Source organism: Nycticebus coucang, chromosome 2 (genome assembly GCF_027406575.1).
Source record: "Nycticebus coucang isolate mNycCou1 chromosome 2, mNycCou1.pri, whole genome shotgun sequence".
Taxonomy (NCBI): Eukaryota; Metazoa; Chordata; class Mammalia; order Primates; family Lorisidae; genus Nycticebus; species Nycticebus coucang.
The window spans coordinates 37,595,637-37,617,755 of record NC_069781.1 but is presented as its reverse complement, the minus strand read 5'-3'; the positions used below and the strand labels follow the sequence as shown (position 1 = coordinate 37,617,755).

The following is a 22,119-nucleotide window of genomic DNA, read 5'->3' as shown; positions in this document are numbered from 1 at the left end:
ATCCCTGGCTTGATGAACAATGCCTTCCTGACCAATATCCATAGCCCCTTGTAGTAGAATATCAATGCGTTATAATATGAAAGGGCTTCCCTTCTAACAAGGTTAGGGATGTGGACAGTATGGGAAGATGGAAAGGACAGACAACCTGCCTGCCATTATGCTTTGAATAGGGACAGATAAATAGGCAGTGAGCTCACACAGTACTGTTTTGTCATGTTCACCTTGAACTATCTGTGGTACCAAGCATACAGAAGTCTCCGACCAGGATTGAAAGTGAGCATCTGGCTTGGTGCCTGTGGCTCAAGCGGCTAAGGCGCCAGCCACATACACCTGAGCTGGCGGGTTCGAATCCAGCCTGGGCCCGCCAAACAACAATGATGGCTGCAACCAAAAAATAGCCGGGCGTTGTGGCGGGCGCCTGTAGTCCCAGCTACTTGGCAGGCGGAGACAGGAGACTCGCTTGAGCCCAGGAGTTTGAGGTTGCTGTGAGCTGTGATGCCACAGCACTCTACCCAGGGCAACAGCTGGAGGCTCTGTCTCAAAAAAAAAAAAAAAAAGAAAGTGAGCATCTGAGAAAAGAGCTCAAAAGAACAATTTTAGAGAGCTTTGTTTTGTTTCAAAATTCCCATATTACACAGACTTAACTACGTAATAGCTGGATTTGTTCTAGTCCTTGTAGCAAAGCTTCTTTCTCCAGGTGGATTGATTCTACCAGATTGGAGGATTTAAGTAATGTGGAGAGAGTATTGCCTGCCAATAAATGGGTCTGCAGTGACTTCCGGGTTGGCGTCAGGTGACCATATGAATCTGAGATACAAAGTTTGAATAAACTGCTTCTACCTTAATTGTATGCATAAATGTTTCTCTCCAGGAAAGTTATCCAGCCCCTCCTTATTAACCAAAGGTTATGAACAAAACAAAAGGTTGCCCTTTGAATCTCAGTACCCTCACCTGTAAACTTGGATTTTATATCTTTGCTTATTCACAAGGTTATTAACTTTAAAATATAAAAATATAAAAATGTTGGTCAGAATGTGCTGAAATTAAAACACTTACACATTGTTGTTACTAGACAGCAATTCAGAAAATTTACCAAATACCATAAGATGTACATACTTCTTTGACTCAGCAATTTGGTTCCTGATAATTTATTCTTATGAAAAAAAAAACTTTATGTGATAAAAGATGTACTTGGAGACATTTTCTATAAAAGAAAATATTGAAAATATCTAGCAATAATAGACTGGTTAAATAAAACATATTACCTTTGCCCAATAAAATACTGACCAGCCACTATGTGAGTTATATTTATGTAGAAAGTAACTGGAAGGAGGCTTGAAAAAATAAAACAATTGATATCTGTATGGCACAATTATAAGTATTTTTTCTTTTATTAATTTTTCTAAATGTTACTACTCTAGGAGAGTAATTAAAATACTTAATACCTTTAAAAATGTAATAAAATGTTTGGTCCTAAAGCAGATTTCTTCTTACTATCTCTTTTTTTTTTCATTTAGGGAAATTATCGCTTCATGAAACTCTTACTCACACGCAGAGCAAACTGGATGCAGAAGGATCTAGAAGAGATGACCCCTTTGCACTTGACCACCCGGCATAGGAGTCCTAAGTGCTTGGCACTTCTACTAAAGTTTATGGCACCAGGAGAAGTGGACACACAGGATAGAAACAAGGTATTGGACTGTCAAAATCAAAGATAAATAAGAGCAGAAAGTAAGTACTTCTTTTATGTGAAATCGCAAGGAAGAAGGCCTAAATTACCACCCATCTACATGGTAGAAAAATTCCAAGTCTCCACACGGCCAAGGAAAGTATTTCACTTACAACTCTATTGCCCAGGCTAGAGTGCTGTGACATCACAGCTCACAGCAACCTCAAACTCCTGGGCTCAAGCAGTCCTCCTGCCTCAGCCTCCTGAGTAGCTGGACAACAGGTACCTACCACAATGCCTGGCTAGTTTTTCTATTTTTAGTAGAGACAGGGTCTTGCTTTTGTTCAGGACTATCTCTGACTCCTGAGCTCAAGCAATCCACTCGCCTCAGCCTCCCAGGGTGCCAGGATTATAGGCACAAGCCACCCCTCCCAGACCCATGTTCTTTTTATAAATGGAATAACTAAAGCTCAGAAAACTTAAGATTTTGCATAAGATATAAGTGACAAAAATAGAATTCAGATCCAGGGCTGCCTGACTCCTAAACCCAAGAATTAACAGGTACTTGTGATATGTAGTTAGGCTCATGGTGGCCGAATGTCCCAGACAATGTACTGAGTGCATAATGGTTTAATGGCATCAAACTCTTGTGTTTCAATCCAGAAGCCGCCACTTATATCCTTAACTCCTGTGTGCTTCAATGTTCTCATATATGAAAAATATAATAGGATTATTGAAGATAAAATGAGATAATACATATAAATAGCTTAGCACAATGCTCAGTGCATAATATGCTCTCAATCAATGTTAGCTGTAAAATAATTATCAGTTTCATTTCAATTCTAACGTCTGCTCTGGCATTTATAACTAGGATCCATTATGTATCTTCCCTGCTCCTGAATTTTAGCATATAGTATATGCTGATCATTGTTTAGACTGATGCTCTGATCATTCTTCACAGGATAAAAAATGTGATCTTGAGTGAGACAAGTGCAATAATCCTCTTCCTTTCCATTATGCACCTAGTCATAGTCTTACTAACTCCAGTGCTCCCATGTGATGAAAACCCTTATGATTAAATCCACTGGGTTTAAATTCAGTAATCCTTTCATACCTGTTGTGTTCTTTATGTAGTTTTCAGATTTCATTTAATAGTCATCCAAAGATCAATTTTAACTTTACAACTATTGTACATTAATATTATTCCTAACTCATAGCATTTGTAGTACTAATATTTCACTAAAAAAGGTACTTTGATCAATCCACAAAGACTCATTAATAGTTTAAGAAGGTACAAAATGTCTTGGGTTTTATAATGCCTTCCCAATATATTCTGGGAACTTCCTGCTTGCTGTCTTCCAGTGTCTGTGTTCTGTTGTTGAACAGGGAACGAGGTTATCTAGTGAGACAGATGGAGCTGTATAATCCAGGAAGGCACAAGAGGAAGCAAGATAAAAGCCGAGAGCAGTGATTCTCCAACTCTTTGTGGTGAGGGATCAAGGTTTTAGGTTTTTTTAAGTTTTCAATCTGGCACAGATCAGTTATTTTATAACATACACTAAAATGACAACAAAAACCCCCAATCTAATTTAAAAATGAGCAAAGTAGATATTTCTGCAAGAAGATATACAAATGGCCAAGGACCACATGAAGAGATGTTCAACATCACTAATCTCTAGGGAAATGCAAATCAAAGCTACAATGAGCTAATTCTTCATACCCTTTAGGGTGGCTGTTACCACAAAAACAGAAAAGAACAAGTGTTAAAGGGCTATAGAGAAGTTTGAACCCGTGTGCTTCCTGGTGAGAGTGTAAAGTGGTACTGCCACAGTAGAAAACAGCACGGCAGTTCCTCAAAACTTACACAGTGCATCGCCCATGTCCAGCAGTTCCACTTGTGGATAACGTATATCTGAACGGTTTCTGTGTTTTTCCTTAATGCTGTTTCTCCTAGTAGGGAAACCAGTCTAGCAAAAATATGTTGGTAAGAATGGAAGAAGAGATTTTAAAGCAAGTTCAGCAAGTTCAGGGTGATGATTTTTAACTTTCATCTGAAATAAAGTGTGAAAGTTGTCAAACTCAAAATGGAGTTGCTTGTGTTAAAAACAAAACAAAACAAAAATACCCTGACAAATAGAGTCCGGGGAAGGCTACAAACAGAGGGTTCTCACACTTGTATGCCTGGGAATAAAACTATCATGAAAGACTGCAAAAACTGCGACCTTGTCTGAAGGCCATCGCAACCTTACACAGAAAATAGTTGTGTGAGGACATCTGCCCAGCAATGGCCTATGCAAGCTCAGACTGACGCCAACCTTGTTATTGATCCTGATAGGCAAGAATAATAATTTTGAAACAATTACGTAATCCTTCTCATGTGTCCTTTAAAAATCTTTGTCTTCCTATCCCTTTCTGAATGTGCACGTAGTTTGCTATGGCACTCATATTCCCGCCGCAATGCTATTCCGGAGTAAACATCATTTTCTCTTAGAGACCCTCTCTGGTATTTAGATTGACAAAAGGAAATGCCACCTTGTTTTCAAAATGTATCTTTCATCGGAAACTAGGTCTAGCAATTTATCCTGTAAAATTATAGTTAATTTAAATTTGATACAAGGAATGGGTTCCTGATTCATAAATTTCCTATGCACGGATCTTCTTTGTGATACATATTGAAATTCAAAACATCCTATGAAATCAAATTAATTATATCAAAATCATTATTTCATTAATAATTATGTATCAATTATTGGGCTGCTTTTCTCCTTTTCAGTCATATTATTAGTACCTTAAAAATGAAATGACTGTCATAATTAAGAGGTCAGATTCTGGGGTCAGATGGCCTGGGTTAAAATCTCAGTGCGGCCACTTACTGCCCTAATGTCCTGGAGCAGGCTACTGATCTTCCTGTGCTCAGTTTCCTCAACAGTCACATGCACATTAAAAAGAGTACTGATCTCCCAGGGATGTCATGCTGACTACATGAGATTCAATACACAGTAGTCCCCCAGTACCCATGGGTGATAAGTTCCAAGACCCCCAGTGGATGCCTGAAAATGTGAGTGTACCAAACCCAATTACTGCCAGTCGGACACTTTTCTGTTCACATCTTCCATACACATATTTATCTCCTTATCCATCTTAACTAAATACTTATTACACACAGTGGCTATACCTTTCTTTTCTTGAGATGGGGTCTCACTTTGCCGCCCTTTGTAGAGTGCCATGGCGTCATAGCTCACAGCAACCTCAAACTCTTGGACTCAAGCAATTTTCTTGCCTCAGCCTCCCGAGTAGCTGGGACTACAGGCGCCCACCACAATTCCCAGCTATTTTTAGAGATGAGGTCTCACTTTAGCTCAGGCTAGTCTCAAACTCCTGAGCTCAGGCAATCCACCCACCTCAGCCTCCCAGAGTGCTAGGATTACAGGCAGGAGCCATTGTGCCCGGCTTGTAGCTGTAACTTTTGCAGTTTAGGGTGCAGAAGCAAAAGTGGCATGGATTTCTTTTTCTTTTTTCACAATTTCACAGATAAAAGGTTCATTCTTACCACAGATCTCACTAACCTCCAGCATACATTTTTCTTCTTACTAAGTAGAAAATTTTTACCTTATCACTTAAAGGAAGCACTTTATTTATGGCTGCCCATTGGCATATCTGAATTATCAGCATCACTGTTCTTAAGCTTTGAGGCCATTATTGAGTAAAATGAAGGTTATTTGAACACAAGCACAGCAATTCCATTATCATGATAATTCATCTTATAGCCAAGTTGGCTACTAAGTGACTAATGGGCAGAGAATGTGCTGGACCAAGGGAAGATTCATGCCCTGGGCAGGACGAGCAGGACAGTGTGAGATCTCATCATGCTACTCAGAATGGTGTGTAGTTTAAAACTTATAAATTAGGCCTGGCGTGGTGGCTCATGCCTGTAATCCCAGTACTCTAGGAGTCTGAGGCAGGCAGATCACTTGGGCTCAGGAGTTTGAGACTAGCCTGAGCTAAAAACCAGCTGGATGTAGGGTTGAGCGCCTGTGGTCCCAGCTACTCAGGAGGCTGAGGCAAGAGAACTGCTCAAGCCTTAGAGTTTGAGGTTGCTGTGAGCTGTGATCCCATGGCACTGTACCCAGCACAACAGAGTGAGACTCTATCTCTTTCTCTCGTATATTGTTTATTCCTGGAATTTTCTATTTAACATTTTCTATCTGTGTTACAGAAAGTGAAATCAAGAAGGGGAGCAGGGGGCTACTATATAATACTCTACCACAGTGCCTGTCACACAATAAAAGCTTGGAGAAAGTTAGTCATTACTGTCATTGCTGTGGTTATTGTTGTTTCATTCGGAGAACCTGTCACTTGGCAGCAAACAGCTCTGCATTGGAGTGCCTACTATAACAACCCTGAGCATGTGAAGCTGCTTATCAAGCATGATTCCAACATTGGGATTCCCGACGTGGAAGGCAAGATCCCACTTCACTGGGCAGCCAACCACAAAGATCCAAGTGCCGTTCATACAGTGAGATGCATCCTGGTGAGTAGAATGGTGCTGCCAGACCTGAGAGGCCAGTATCTACAAAAGCATGTATATGACACACAAGGAAATTATGGGTAAAAGAGTACACCAAACTTTGGCTCAGCACCCGTAGCACAGTGGTTACAGTGCCAACCACATACACCAAGGATGGCAGGTTCGGGCCCGGCCTGGCCCAGCTTAACAACAACGACAACTGCAACAAAAAAATGGCTGGGCATTGTGGTGGGCACCTGTAGTCCCAGCTACCTGAGAGGCTGAGGCAGGAGAATAGCTTGAGCCCAGGAGTTTGAGGTTGATGTGAGCTGTGATGCCATGGCACTCTACCAAGGGTGACAGTTTAAGACTGTCTCAAAAAAAAAAAAGAGTACACCAAACATTATGGACCCAGCCCCTGAGAAACAGAACATTTTAATGCCACAATTTAAGACCACATAGAAGTTTTTTATATTCCAGTTTTTATTTTTGTTTTTTTTTATTTTTTATTTATTTATTTATTTATTTATTTATTTATTTTTGGAGACAGAGTCTCATTATGTTGCCCTCAGTAGAGTACTATGGTATCACAGCTCACAGCAACCTCAAACTCTTGGGCTTAAGCAATTCTCTTGCCTCAGCCTCCCGAGTAGCTGGGACTACAGGCACCCGCCACAACACCCAGCTATTTTTTGTTGCAGTTGTCATTGTTGTTTTAGCAGGCCCATGGCAGTCCCACCAGCCTCATTGTATGTGGCTGGCGCCATAACCACTGTGCTATAGGAGCGGAGCGTATATCCCAGTTTGTTTTTTTTTTTTCCACATGAAAGAATTTTTATTGAAATGTATCCAATACATTTTATTGACAAATATCCAATATATCCTCTGCCCAACTCCCCCTCTAGAAGCTATATCCCAGTTTTTTAATTTATTCACTTCTGCTATGCCATGCTCATTCTTGGTCCCCATCATCTACTTATCTGAATTTATCATTTCTTTTCTATGTTTTATACTTGTTTTTATTAAATAGTGACTAGATGTAAGTGAATATCAGTAAAATGCATATAAAATATAAAGAATAAAGAAACAAATACTCATAGCTACCATCAAATATAAGAAACAATATATGACCGTTACCTTTGAAGTCCCCTGTTTGAGGTACCTCCCAGTCCCATTCTGTTCTCTCCTTCCCCAGAGGCAACCACTGTTCTTCAGTTTGCGTTTATCATTCCACTTATTTTCATTGTTTCATTGTTCAATTGTAACCACATTTATTTATATCCCTAAACAATGTGTTTAGTTTTTTTAATTTTAGACACACAAAATTATAGTGTTTGTTTTCTTATGCAATGTTGCAATATTTTTTTCTTTTTCTTTTTTTTTTTTTAAGACATAGTCTCATTCTGTTGCCCTAGGTAGAGTACCCTGGCATCATAGCTCGCAGGAACCTCAAACTGATGGGCTCAAGCCATTCTCTTGCCTGAGCCTCCCAAGTAGCTGAGACTACAGGCCCCCGCCACAATGCTTGGGTGATTTTTTTGTGTTTTTAGTAGAAATTGCGTCTCACTCTTGCTCAGGCTGGTCTCTAACTCTTGACCTGGTTCTGCCTCCCAGAGTGCTAGGATTACAAGTATGAGCCACCATACCCAGCCCAATGTGTTTTTCTTGTTCAACCGTACGCTGGTGATTTATCTGTCAATGTAAGATATTAATTTTTACTGCTATAGAGTATTCCATTTTATGAATAAACCACACATTATTCATTCTGTTATAGACAGGTATTTTGACTGTTTCTAGTTTCCAGTTTTTATCTATTTACAAACAGTGCTGTTTCGAACTTTTTTGCATATATCTCTGGTTTATATTGAACTATTTGTTGTAGGTATATAGGAGTGCAACTGATACTTTTGTTCATTATTTATGTATCTGTCCAATTTGCTATACTCCTTATTAACCTTGAATACTTACCAGTAGATGCTTTGAGATTTTCTAATTACTCTGTCCCAACTTCCAACTTAAATGCTGTGGAATTCAAATATTTAGTCATATTTTTAATACGTAAATAGGACTTTTAAAAGCAGTATTATTTTATATATGTACATTGACTGTTTTTTTACTTGTATGTCAACTTATTTTTTTGCTCTGCATTTTTTCTTGAATCTTAAACTTTGCCCTAACTTATCTCACCTCCTGAAATACAGTTTTTAGAACTTCCTGATATAGATCTTTGGATGGTAAACTCTTTGTTTTTAAGTGTTAATAATGTCTGCCTTTCAACCTTGCTCTTGAAAAATAGTTACTCTGTATCTATGATCCTAGCTGCCTATTTTTCTTGGCTCTTTCAGGATATTATTTTTCTACTTTCCACCTTTTCCTATTGCTTTTGAGGAGTCTGTTACTGGTATAAGTGTCATTCTCTTATAGATGATCTTTTTCTCTCAGGCTATTTTTACATTTTTCTCTTTGATATTCTACAGTTTTACTACAGTTTACTGATATTCTACAGTTTTACTACAGTGTGTCTAGATAGGGCCTTTAAAAAACATCTTGTTTGGTATACATTCTCATTATTGTATCTCAGTTCTGGAAAATATGTAGCTACTATCTTTAAATTCTGCCTTGTTCTCTTTCTCTCTAATCTTGCCTTTAGGGTCCCCAATTATATATATTTTGACTTTTTCATTTTATCCTCCCTTTGATCACTATATGACCCTCATATAAAACTTCTGTTTAATATTCATATCTCCTTGTCTCTACTACATTCTGGGTAGTTATTCAGGTCTGTCTTCCAGTTTACTGAATCTTTCTTTAGCTGACTCCAATCTGTTGAGTTTTTAATCCTAGTTATTGTATTTTTCACTTACTATTTGGTTTTCATATCTGCCTGATCATTTTGGTAGCTTTTCCTCCTTGCTCAACTTTCCTTCCATTTTTTATTTTCTTACATGTTTTATATGTAGTTATTTTGTGTTCTTTGTGTATTAATTTTAATATCTGAAGTCCTTGGGGGACAATTCTAACTAATAAAATCATATTTCTTCACAGATTTGGCTTTATTTTTTCCTTGCAAACACTTCTCACTCTTTGGGAGACTCAAGGACCTAAAATACCATCCTAGTAATATTCTACTTTTTTGGAGTATTTATGATATCTTTTGTACTTTTTAAGTAAAATAGACTGACTACACAGGCAGCCCTAAATCTGTTGTGGCCCTTTAGAGAGTTCTCAAATTTGAGCAAGAGGCATTGGCTTTGGTGTGACATAACCTTGGAAGGGACATGACCTTGGGTGAGGTAGCTTTTTAGCTGAAACAATTCCAGAAGGCTGATAGTGGAGGTTGTCTGCTGGTTGCACTCCCAACAACTGAGCAAATAAGCCCTTTAGTCTTAAAGGGTGGACCTAAAAAGTACATCATAATGTTTGCTACAAAGATCCAATAGAAAAGAGAATAAATGTTGTGAACTGTCAACTTATAGAGAAATAAAACTAAACTGGCAATAAACATATGAGTTTAAAAAAAATCTCTGGCTCGGCGCTAATAGCACAGTGGTTACGGCACGGGCCACATATACTAAGGCTGGCTAGTTATTATTTGAACCCAGCCCAGGCCAGCTAAAACAACAATAACAACGGCAACAAAAAAAATAGCCGAGGGTGTAGCAGGCGCCTGTAGTCCCAGCTACTTGGGAGGCTGAGGCAAGAGAATTGCTTAAGCCCAAGAGTTGAGGTTGCTGTGAGCTGTAAAGTCACAGCACTCTACTGAGGGCAACATAGTGAGACTCTGTCTCCAAAAAAAAAAAAAAAAAAAATCAACCCCATTCATAAAAGAACTACAAGTTAAAACAGCAATAATGTCTTTCACACCCATAAGGGAAAAAAAATTGTGTTAAGCTTGATAACACCAAGCGATTAATTTGTGCCAGCATGTGCGGAAGTAAAAACTTTCACACATTGTCATGGGTGTGTTAATTGGAAAACCCTTTAGAGAGCAGTGTGACAACACCTCCTTGAAGATGCAGCTCTCCTTCAACCCCAGCTACACCAATTCTGGGTATCCAGCCTAGAGAAAACGCTCACACAGGTGCTCCCAGGGGCATGTACGGAAATGGATTAACTCAACATCATTTGTAATAGTGAAAAAAATGGGACTAACCTAAGTCTCCTTCAGCAGGAAATTCAAAAACTAAATTATCATTTATTAATGCACTTCAACAGCAAAACTAGTAACAACATAGATATCCAAAGTATAATGTTGAAAGAAAAAGCTGTCAAAAGATATACATGTGTGTTGCTATACTGTAAATATTAAAAACACACATAAAATTTGTGTGTTGTTTATAGGTATATACCTATGTACACAAGTATAAAACATACAGCTTTAGCTGAATCCTTAACAGAAACAGCAACATTTAGGCAAAATGTTGATACCTTTAGATAGCATGTGGTAGTTATTATACTCTTTTCTGTACTTTTTACAATTAAATATGAAAAGAAATTTTTAAAGATTCACACTATACACTTTTCCCTGGCTTTATCACTTGTGCTGTGAGATATAGATGTTTTGTTTACAAAATTGCTCAGTTGATACTCAGCCAAATGTACTTTATTGAGGATTCCATGTGTATCTGAAGGCTCCGGTTCCTTAAAAACAGGATGCTGCTCCGACAGAGTCTTTACTGAACTGGCAGGACTACGAGGGGCGGACACCTCTCCACTTTGCAGTTGCTGATGGGAATGTGACAGTGGTTGACGTCTTGACCTCGTATGAAAGCTGCAATATTACATCTTATGATAACTTGTTTCGAACCCCACTTCACTGGGCAGCTTTACTCGGTGAGTTGTGTGTGACGTGAAGGGTAAGCAGTAGAAGGAGCTGCATGACTAATGGAACGTTTCCGTGCTTTCTCTTCCCCTGTTGGCTCCCGCCTCCTGTTTAATTATTTCCATTTCTAATTGATACGTTATATTATTTTATAAACTCAATTAAATTCTAGTCACATAAATTTATTCTATTAAATGTTAGTTTTAATTCAAACATCATGTCTTGTTTTATAGTTTTAATTCTTTTGAGACAGGGTCTCACTCTGTCTGGGTAGAGTGCAGTGGCGGCCTCGTGGCTCACTGCAGCCTCAAACTCTTGGGCTCAAAGGATCCTCCTGCCTCAGCCTCCTAGGTAGCTGGGACTATAGGAGCACACCACCATGTCTGGCTAATTTTTTCTTTTTTTCTTTTTTTTTGCAGGTTTTGGCCGGGGCCAGGTTTGAACCTGCCACCACCGGTATATGGGGCCAGTGCCCTACTCCTTGAGCCACAGGCACCACCCAGTTTTTTCTGTTTTGGTGGAGACAGGGATCTGTTTCCTATTTGGGCTGCTTTTGAACTCCTGAGCTCAAGCAATCCTCCCGCCTCAGCTTCCCAGAGTGCTAGGGTTACAGGCATGAGTCACCATGCCTAGCCTCAACGCCATGTTCTAATTTTTAAGATTTGCTATAAAAGTAACGCACTTTGACTGATGACATGTAAATTAAACATTATCTTCTTTTCACATTCACGTCTTTATTTTGAGGGAGGAGGGCTTTAATTTTATGTTTGTGCTAATGTAGTGATTTTTTTTCTTTGTATTTTCCTGATACGCATTTTCAGGATCACTATTTTAAATGAGAGAGCATATATGTGTATCTTATATGTGTGTGTGTGTGTGTGTGTCAGATTTTGTGGTAGGGGGGCAATCTGAGTAGACTTTCTACTTTAGCAAAGGAGTTTTATCCATTAATAGTCATTTTTATAAGCTAAATAATTTGGTCTTTTGTTTGTTGTTTTTGCTATTCTGTTCTCTTTGATTAGTGTTTTCAAATTTCTTCTTAATTCTTTTGGTTTTCTCCCTGTTTTCTTTGTTTGGCATATGGAATAGGTTTGTTATTACGTAGTTTTGAATTGACACATTTTCAGAAGGATTTTTAATGTTCTATTGGTGGTTACTTTTAATTTTTGAGACAGAGTCTCACTATGTCACCCCGGGTAGAGAGCTGTTGCGTCACAACTCACAGCAACCTCCAACTCTTGGGCTTAAGTGATTCTCTTGCCTCAGCCTCCCAAGTAGCTAGGACTATAGGCGCCCGCCACAATGCCTGGCTATTTTTTGTTGCAATTGTCATTGTTGTTTCAGCGGGCCTGGGCCAGGTTCAAACCCATCAGCCTCGGTGTATGTGTCTGGTGCCATAACTACTGTGCTACAGGCACCAAGCCGGTTACTTTTAAATTTATTTTAAAATTTTTTAAGCCTCAGTCACTGCCAAGAGCAAAATAGCAATTATGTATTCCCACCTATGTAGGATAAAGGATTTAATACACTTGTATTCGTCACTCTTTCAGTATTCATTAATATAATCTGACATCTCCCCCAAAGTTATTTATTATCTTGATTTTAGTTTTTAAATTTTGTCTATTTTGAAAGTGATTTTATATTTGTGTTCATTTTTATAGTCAGATTCATAATTATTATTTAGACTTCATTGCAATATGTGGCTTCATTCCTTTTTCCTTTTCCTCTGGGTTCTGGACATACTTGTCAATGCTGTCTCCACATCACCAAATCGACTTTTGTTCTTTAAGTTCTGTTACTTTCTATCTCCTATATAGATTATCTTTTAAATCGCATTTTTATTTCCTTCTCTTATTCATATTTCTTTCTATCTCTTTGATTTCCTTTTTTTATTCCCTTCTATTATCTTTTCATTTCAGTCTGTTTTTTTCTTAGGCTATTCTGTCTCTGGTTCATAGAAGCCATCTCCTTTTGCACTAAGCTAAGGATGCCAAACAGTTTCCTGACATTTTCCTCTGGATTCTTCTCTAGATGATTTTCAGAGGTATGCTCTTTTTCTTCCTTCTGGTATTCCTTTTTCCCTGTCTTAGAGCATGTCTCCTTACAGTCTTCTCTGAATTTTTCTATTCATTTCTCAAACAAGGTGAAATACGTTTACCTTACCTGTATGGCATAGATTGTCTTTCATCCTACGTTTGTGTTATAGAGAGCGCCATCTTAAACCGTGGAGAAAGCAGGTAGATAAGCACAACTCCCACTCAAACCACTCGCTCAGCCTGGCTTCACTGCGGGGCATCTGGGCTCTCCTAATATGACTTCTCTGCTCCATTGCCTGATTCTCTGATATACTGAAGCTATAGAGCGTATGGCATTTCAGGTTTCCTACGAGGACCCTTGCCAGATTTGCTCATTCTTTGATTTTTTTTCTACATTTCCTTTCCATGGAGACCACATCCCCCAGAATGCAGTGCAGAGAAGTCCTCACCACTACCTTGCCACTTGTTTTCTGGAATTTGAAATCGTTGCCTGGATGGTAAAAGAGGGAGATGAGAGGAAATGGAGATAAGGCCTGAGAGAGGAAAGATACTGTGCTGTATGGGAGAATAGCCATTTCAGCAATGGAAACTTGGGACCAGACCAGGGACAGTGGCGGCTCTGGAGCACCTCCCCTCCTTCGTCACAGGCAGTTTTGTAAAGCAAAGCCAGGAAATGCAATGAGGGGCTACCTAACATTAGTAGTTTTTTCTCCATCTGACGATTATAATTAATGTCATTTCCTTTCTGATTAAAACACTAAATTTTTAGTGTTTTAAGTTTTCACCTTTTTCTACCCTTTGTTATTGTGGTAGTAAAAAGCTAGAAGAGGCTATGTCGAGTGAGGGTTGTGGTTCAGAAACCATTTTGAATGCTGCATTATGCTAGTGATGTTTTTACTTTCATTGCTGTTGATTATAAATTAATGATAACTGCCTTTGTGTGTGTGTCTTTTTTTCAGGCCATGCACAGATTGTCCATCTCCTTTTAGAAAGAAATAAGTCTGGAACTATCCCGTCCGACAGCCAAGGGGCAACACCCTTGCACTACGCGGCTCAGAGTAACTTCGCTGTACGTAAAATAGGCCAGTTCCCCTTTTTTCTTGTTTTTTGTTTATTTTGATATAATTATGGATTAATATAAAGTTGTAAGAAATTATACAGTAAGATTCCCATGTACCCTTCGTCTAGTTTATCTGAATGGCAACATCTAGTGCGATATCATAAACAGAAAACTGACATTGGTACAATCCACTCACCTTACTCAGATTTCGCCGGCTTCACACACACTCCTTTGCTTGTATTTGTGTAGCAGTTATGGCTTACCAGTTGTTCGTGCTGTTAGCTCTGTGATATATGTGATAGTCTGAGTTTTTGTAAAGTTGTTAGTCATATATGGAGTTTTATACAGCTTTCAGTGTTCAGGGTAACATTTTATTTTATTGCAACAGTACTTCATCTTTTTGTTACTTTTATAGCACAAAGGACATCTTAGTGTTCAGCAAAAAGCTTGGCTAGAATCCTGTCTATACAATTTGCTAAGCTGTATGACCTTACACAAGTTTTGTAACCTGAGTCTTAGTCTCCTCATATGTAAAATGAGGATAATTATACCTTTCCTTTTAGGATTATTGTAAAGATAAGAGAAAAATTTTGACAAATGTCTACCATACAACTTGGCATAGAACAGGTACTCAAGAAACAGAATGTATTCTTATTCTTACTGGCACCAATAATTATGTGTATTATACATGTGAAAATTCAGAAATGAATTATTATTTCCAAAAATACTGAATATTAATAGTTCTTTCTTTACAGCCCTTTATGGTTTACAAAGCACTTTCTCATCAGTTCTGTCCTCAATCCGCTCAGCAACATGGTAGTATCTAGGCTACTTTCAGCTTCCTGAGTGTGAAGGCCGCCAGGATCCAGAGACGCTTCCAGCGAGGCACACGTTAAAGCAGATTTTGCTGCCATCTACGTGGGTGTGCGTAGTGAAACCCTTGGTTTCATTAAATTATAATAATATTATCAACACAGTATAATTTCATCTCCCTGACCTCTCCAAATGCTCTATTGAATACTCAGATTGCTAAAATATCTTATTTTCACACTCTTATACTCTGGTATTCAGAACAAGTATAGCTATCATCTGTCCTTCTTGGCATTCCTAAAAATGTATTCAATTTATCACCTAGCGGCTTGGCAAACCATTACCTTCTATTGTCTCCCAACATTTCAGAAAAATACTGAGTAATATTTTGGGGAAAATCTCTTTCTTGTCACAAATAGATAAGAAATTCAGTTGACCTAGTCTAGTCAATCTATGAAAATGAGAACCCAATCCGTAATTCAATACAAGACTACAAGTCATGTTATCCCATGTTTATAGAATTTTAAAAAATCCAGTGGTCCAAAAGATTAAATGACTTGTCCGTGACCTTGAACCAAATCCTAGACTCCAAATTTAATAAGTATACAGATACCAATAATAAAATAATTATGCTAAGGGAAGTAAAGAATGGTACAATGTTATGGATGTTTATTCAAATAAATATTTTCTTTGGATAATAAGCCAATTCTAGAGTTGATTTTAATAATTATGAAAATTTTCTAACAAGAGGTTATAACTCTCTTTTTGAAGCATACACACACACACACACACACAAAATAAATCCTGCAAACATTCGTCATTAATAAGAAACATACTCAACAAAGAAATGTTTATAAATTACTTGAAAAAACAAAAAACATCATAAACTTTTAAAATTTAGTTCTTTATTCAAATATACATGCATCTGCATGAGACCTTAGGAACACTAAACTGTATACCTCAGTAACCAAACAAATAGTCTTCAGACTATTTGGAAAGGCTTCTGTGATTCAGCCCTGAGGTCTATTCCTTTATCTGCCACCAATATTGAACCTAAATTCCTTCATCTGTAAAATGAGGGACTGAATTAGATGAGCCCTTGAATTCTTCTTGTTGTAAAAGGCTGAGAGTCAACATACTTGAAACTCTTATAACTCCATTCAAGCAAAAGTTTATGTGATCTTCCTAAAAGTTTGTATGAATCTGAGATCTGATGAAAGAGGCAGTTTAAAGTGCTGAAATATTAACCCCAAATAAAGTTGTCAAGGGTCCTAAATTGTATATGATTCCATAAAAGTAGGAGCTTGAATATAGGAATTGCTGAAAAAATATTTGTTTAAACAATTTGAACACTACTTTTCTCAGTGACCACCAATCAATATGCAATAAATGCATTAACCATTTTTAAAAACTTTCTCTGGGCTCGGTGCCTATAGTACAGTGGTTACCGCTCTGGCCACACGCACCAAGGCTGGCGGGTTCAAACCCAGCTCTGGCCAGCTAAACAACAATGACAACTGCAACAAAAAAATTAGCCAGGCCTTGTGGCGGGCGTCTGTAGTCCCAGCTACTCAGGAGGCTGAGGCAAGAGAATCACTAGAGTTCAAGAGTTTGAGTTTGAGGTGACATAGTGAGACTCTGTCTCAAAAAAAAAAACTTTCTCTGGAGACATGCCATAATATATGAGTATCTGCATGTAAAATGCCTAAGAAAAAGTGACTTTAATTTTGGTCATTAATAAATAAGTAGAACACTGAATACTTCTGAGTCTTCATCTCCCTAACAGTGACCTGCAGAGTTTTGAAGCTTGATTGAAGATAATCATTTTCAATTTTAAAGATGTTTAATGGGGGAGTTAGGTTACATTTTTGAAGTGTTATGGAAACTAAAATAGTTGTAACTTTAAATTGCATGCAAACTTTATGTGAACCCTACATAAGGGCAGAGGATTGTTATTTTCTATGGAAATTATAGTTTTTATCATTCATAACAAATAATTTCATTTGACTCAAAAGCAGGGAGAAAATACTTTGCTTTTTAGTGGATGTCAAATAAAATAATGCCTTTGTGGCAGCACACGGTGGCTCACATCTGTAATCCTAGCATTCTAGAAGGACAAGGCAGGAGGATCCCTTGAACTCAGGAGTTCAAGACCAGCCTAAGCAAGAGCAAGACCCTATTTCTAATAAAAATTGAAAAATTACCTGGGCGTGGTGGTGTGCTCCTACAGTCCCAGCTACTCAGGAGGCTGAGGCAGAAGGATTGCTTGAGCTCAGAAGTTTGAGGTTGCTGTGAGCTACGCTGAGTCCAACTCTAGTCTGGGGCAACAGAGCAAAACTCTGTCTTTGTTACCACAGAAAATGTTACTCTTTTGTCTCAATTTTTTCTTGCAGGAAACAGTTAAAGTATTTTTAAAACATCCTTCAGTGAAAGATGATCCAGACCTTGAAGGAAGAACATCCTTTATGTGGGCAGCTGGGAAAGGCAGTGATGATGTCCTTCGGACTATGCTGAGTTTAAAATCTGACATTGATATTAACATGGCAGACAAATATGGAGGTACAGGTGAGAACTGGTAGTCAGATATGATTTGCTTTCACTCAAGTTCCAAAATACAGGTGGTGCTATAAAGCTTGTAAAATTATAACTTGAAATCATTGTTCCTAATCTAATATTGTTTGACCCTGATCTTCAGTTTTTAAGTTTGGGTTTGGCGGGATATCACTGCAAAGGGTTTATCTCTTTCAAGTTAGCATATGTTTCTACCAAGTAAATTGTGGCATTTTGTTTAAAACCCTGGTTGCTCCTAAGAACTGACTGTGGTAACTCTTCTGATTATTTATGTTTGTGTAATAATAACTGTACTTAAAACTATGTATATTTAGTAGTTATTAATTATGTTTTCAAAAATTTAGAATTATATTTTAAGGAATGCACATGCATAAGTGTGTTCTCACCAGTCTTATTTACTATGCTTTTTCTCAGGTTTCAATAGCATTACTGCATCCTGACTTAACCAATTTTAGAGATAACCTCCCATGACTCCAGAAGCTTCAAAGCTTCGAGTCAGCCTTGCATCAACCTCTTACTAGACATTGCTTTTAATCTCTTTCTCTGATAAGAGAGGCCTTTACCCATGTGTTGGCTAATAAGAGTTGTTTTAGCCTTCAGTATCCACTAGGACATCTCTCCCTTGAGGACTATATCCTAATTACACTTCCGAAGGAGAAGGAAAAATCACACACCAGCACAATGACACTGAACAAAATAAAAACTCAGTGAGGAGCGTCTCAACGCTATGGTGTTTTATTTGTAGAAACATACTGGGGAGAAAGCGAAGGGGACTTGCTATGCTTAACAATCTCCCTCCCTATACCGAGACCACCACATTCTTCAAATGTTTTTTTGAAATAAAGAGTTGTTAGCAATTTGAGTTTATAGTAAAGGCTTTAACTTTAATATGATCATTAATCCTATCTTCTACTTAGTTGAAATTTTGTCTGCTTTTTTTGACATGACATTGATATTATTTGTCTATAGAGTTTCTATTTTGTACTTGATGCCACCTTGCAGAATTACAGCATTTCAAAATTAGAAGTTACCTTAAAATTAAACGTAGCTCAGGGTTTTCTCAACTGTGTTCCCCAGAATATCAGACTTCTATAGATGTCCCTGAAGTACTGCTGAGAGTAGACAGTGGGTAACCCTTCGCCTCTAATTCAGTCAGAGCCACTTAACTTTTACTTGTTTTATATGTTGAGTGTTTATAAAATTTCATTTGGCTTGGGAAATGGTTCTTATGCTTTTAAAATGTAAAAGTCACTGAATTATCACAGATAATATATCATACTTTCATCTACCTTATAACATTCTTATCAATGATCCTTTAGCATTTGGTTGAGAAGTTCTAATATAGCAAATTCACTACTTCCATCTTAACCTAACTCTTCTGAGAACTCTTTAGAATGTTCTTCCTCATACTGACCCAAAACTTATCAAACTAAGCGTTCCACTCTGTGCTCTCTTCCACATGGTAGCGCTGCAGATACTTAATGTTGCTCGTGCCTATCTGAGTCTCCTGTGGGTCAAAGCTTAGGTTGATGGTTCTCAAACTCAGGAATGCCTAAGAATTACTAGGAATGTTTGTTTAAATGCGGACTCCCAGACCATGCAGAGATCCAATTTCAAATCCTGTCAGCAAGTCCTGTTGACTCCACCTCCAAAACATACTCTAAGTCTTTCTGTTTCTCTCCATCTCTCCTTTTGCCACCCTAGTAGTTCAAGCCGCCATCATTTTTCACTTAGTCTTACTGCGATAGTGTTAGCTAGTCTCCCTGCTTATAGTCTATTCTGCTACCGTGCATTCTCCTCAGAACAGCTAGAGCGGTGGTTCTCAACCTGTGGGTCGCGACCCTTTTGGGGGTCTCCTGCATTATCAGATATGTACATTACGATTCATAACACTATCAAAATTACGGTTATGAAGTAGCAACAAAAATCATTTTCTGGTTGGGGGTCACCACAACATGAGGAACTATATTAAAGGGTCGCGGCATTAGGAAGGTTGAGAACCACTGAGCTAAAGCAATCTGTTGAAAGCATAAATCAGACAATTTCATTCCCCTATTTAAAGCCCTTCAGCCAGCCATGGTGGCTCACAATTATAATCTTAGCACTTTGTGAGCTGAGATGTGAGGATTGTTTAACCCCAGAAATTTAAGACCAGCCTGGGTAATGGCAAGACCCCATCTCTACAAAATTAAAAACCTTAGGCGGGCATAATAGGGGTACATACCTATAATCCCAACTACTCAGTAGGAAGATTGCGTTAACTCAGGAGTTTGAGGCTGCGGTAATCATACCAGCCTAGGCAACACAGTATCTTCCATCACTGTGCCCTATGTGGCCATTTGTGATCTGTACTTTTTTACCTTTCTGGCTTATCTCACTCTCACTTACTAGGCTCCGGCTACCACGGCCTTCCTTAAACATACAAAGTCATTCCTGGCCCATCCTGTTCCCTTCGTGCAGAATACACTCATTTTTTTAATGATTAAGGTTTTATTTATTTATTTATTTTTTTTTTTTTTTTGTAGAGACAGAGTTTCACTCTATGGCCCTTGGTAGAGTGCCGTGGCCTCACCCAGCTCACAGCAACCTCCAACTCCTGGGCTTAAGCGATTCTCTTGCCTCAGCCTCCCGAGTAGCTGGGACTACAGGCGCCCGCCACAACGCCTGGCTATTTTTTGGTTGCAGTTTGGCCGGGGCTGGGTTTGAACCCGCCACCCTCGGTATATGGGGCCGGCGCCCTACTCACTGAGCCACAGACGCCGCCCAAGGTTTTATTTATTTATCTATCTTTTTTTTTTTTTTTTTGAGACAGAGTCTCACTGTGTCACCCTCCATAGAGTACTGTGGCATCATATAGCTCACAGCAACCTCAAACTCTTGAGCTTAAGCAATTCTCTTGCCTCAGCCTCCCACGTAGCTGGGACTACAGGCACCTGCCACATCTGACTATTTTTTGTTGTTGTTGCAGTTGTGATTGTTGTTTAGCTGGCCTGGGCTGGGTTCGAACCCACCAGCCTCAGTGCATGTGGCCAGCACTATAACCACTGTGCTACGGGTGCTGAGCCATATCTATTTATTTATTTGAGACAAGGTCTTATTGTGTTACTCAAGCTAGAGTGCAATGGCATCATCGTAGCTCACTGCAGCCTCCAATCCTGGGTTCAAGCAATCCTCTTGCCTCAGCCTCCCAAGTATTTGGCATTGTAAGTGTGTGCTACCATGCCTGGCTACTTTTTCTACTTTTTTAGAGATGGGGGTCTTGCTAAATTGCTTAGGCTGGTCTTGAACTCCTGCCCTTAAGCAGTCCTCCCACCTTGGCCTCCCAAAGTGCTAGGATTACAGGCGAGAATCATTGCAATTTAAATGTCAGCTCCCTTGAAGGCTTTCCTTAATCACCAATAAAAAGTAATCCCCCAGCCTCTCTACATGTCGAAATATCTTTTATTACTTTAGTTGTACCATCCATCACTATCCAATATTTTATTGATTGGGGGTTTGTTTTAGTTTATTTGTTTTGCTTGCTACCTATAATGTAACTTTATCTATTTTGTTCCCTGATAAACTCCCAGCATCATACTAGTATCCAGCTCCAAATTTTGCCTTTTTATAGGTACCCAGATTTACTCTATGGATCACTCTTTATGAAAAATACACTGTTGTGGGCATTATGGAGCCAAAAAACCTAGAACTGGCCCAGGCCGCCAATGTGTTACTGTGGTTCCTTCAAACCTGAAGGTTGATGGCATAAGCCAAACACTACAGCAGAGTAACATGGGCAGGAGTCAGTATAACACAAGACGCACGTAGTCACAATTACTGCTTGAAACCCTTTGGGAAGGCACCAGAGAGGAGGCCATATTTTGTCTCTCTGTTTTTTCTCCAATGTTGAGATGAATTGCTGGGTGGGGAGGGGTTGTTTGTTTTTGTTTTTGTTTATTTTTGAATTGCTGTTTCTTAAATTGAGCCCTGAGGAAGTAGCTTGCTTGCATTTGTATGAAAATGCACTCAATGCGGTAAGATGTGTGTGCTTTCATGTCCCAGCTGAGGGAGTGCCACGTGTAACCAAGGGGAGGGACAGTGCACTGGCATCTGCAGTTACGTGCCCTGGAGTGGCACGTGCTTATTGAGTGAGTTGCTGGGCAGAAATGCCAGCACCATTTAAATCATTTCTCTTTGTCATTGTTTGTTCTCTTGCTCTCTTAAAAGAGAAAAAGATATTAAACAGTAACTGACACCAACAGGATAGAAAGGAAAAAAACAGCAAGAATGTCATACGAGTAGGAAGGAAGGTAGAAAACTATCATAGTGAAAAATAAATGAGAGAATCCTTAAGACTGAGGTTGCATTTAGCCCAAATAATGAGGAAATCAAGAGAGGAAAAGATACGTATTTAGAATCATAAAACGGGGAAGTAGTTAAGGAGTTTCATCACTTCCTTTTGCTTCCTTTTTAGCTTTACATGCTGCTGCCCTTTCTGGCCATGTGAACACAGTGAAGTTACTGTTGGAAAATAATGCTCAAGTCGACCCTACTGATGTCATGAAACATACTCCACTTTTCCGAGCCTGTGAGATGGGACACAAAGATGTGATTCAGACACTCATTAAAGGTTAGTCACTGAGAGTACCTCTGCTAAGTCACTAT

General features: G+C 38.7%; 1 protein-coding gene across 9 annotated transcripts in view; it reads left to right on the top strand.

Moving 5' to 3' along the window:
• INVS (inversin) overlaps positions 1-22,119 on the top strand; it is a 214,831-nt gene that overhangs the window by 119,303 nt on the left and 73,409 nt on the right. For 6 of the 9 annotated variants that reach the window (XR_008375330.1, XR_008375335.1, XM_053567533.1 and 3 more), the window contains 6 exons: positions 1,518-1,691; positions 5,886-6,200; positions 10,829-11,009; positions 13,994-14,103; positions 17,298-17,469; positions 21,929-22,084. Coding sequence is in view for 7 of the 9 variants with exons in the window: in XM_053567533.1 (XP_053423508.1) it covers positions 1,518-1,691; positions 5,886-6,200; positions 10,829-11,009; positions 13,994-14,103; positions 17,298-17,469; positions 21,929-22,084 (1,108 nt within the window). In the remaining 2 variants the exon portion in view is untranslated. Of the gene's footprint in view, positions 1-1,517; positions 1,692-5,885; positions 6,201-10,828; positions 11,010-12,930; positions 13,043-13,993; positions 14,104-17,297; positions 17,470-21,928; positions 22,085-22,119 lie in introns of those variants that run through there. The other 3 variants (XM_053567537.1, XM_053567538.1, XM_053567540.1) reach the window with 2 other exon arrangements.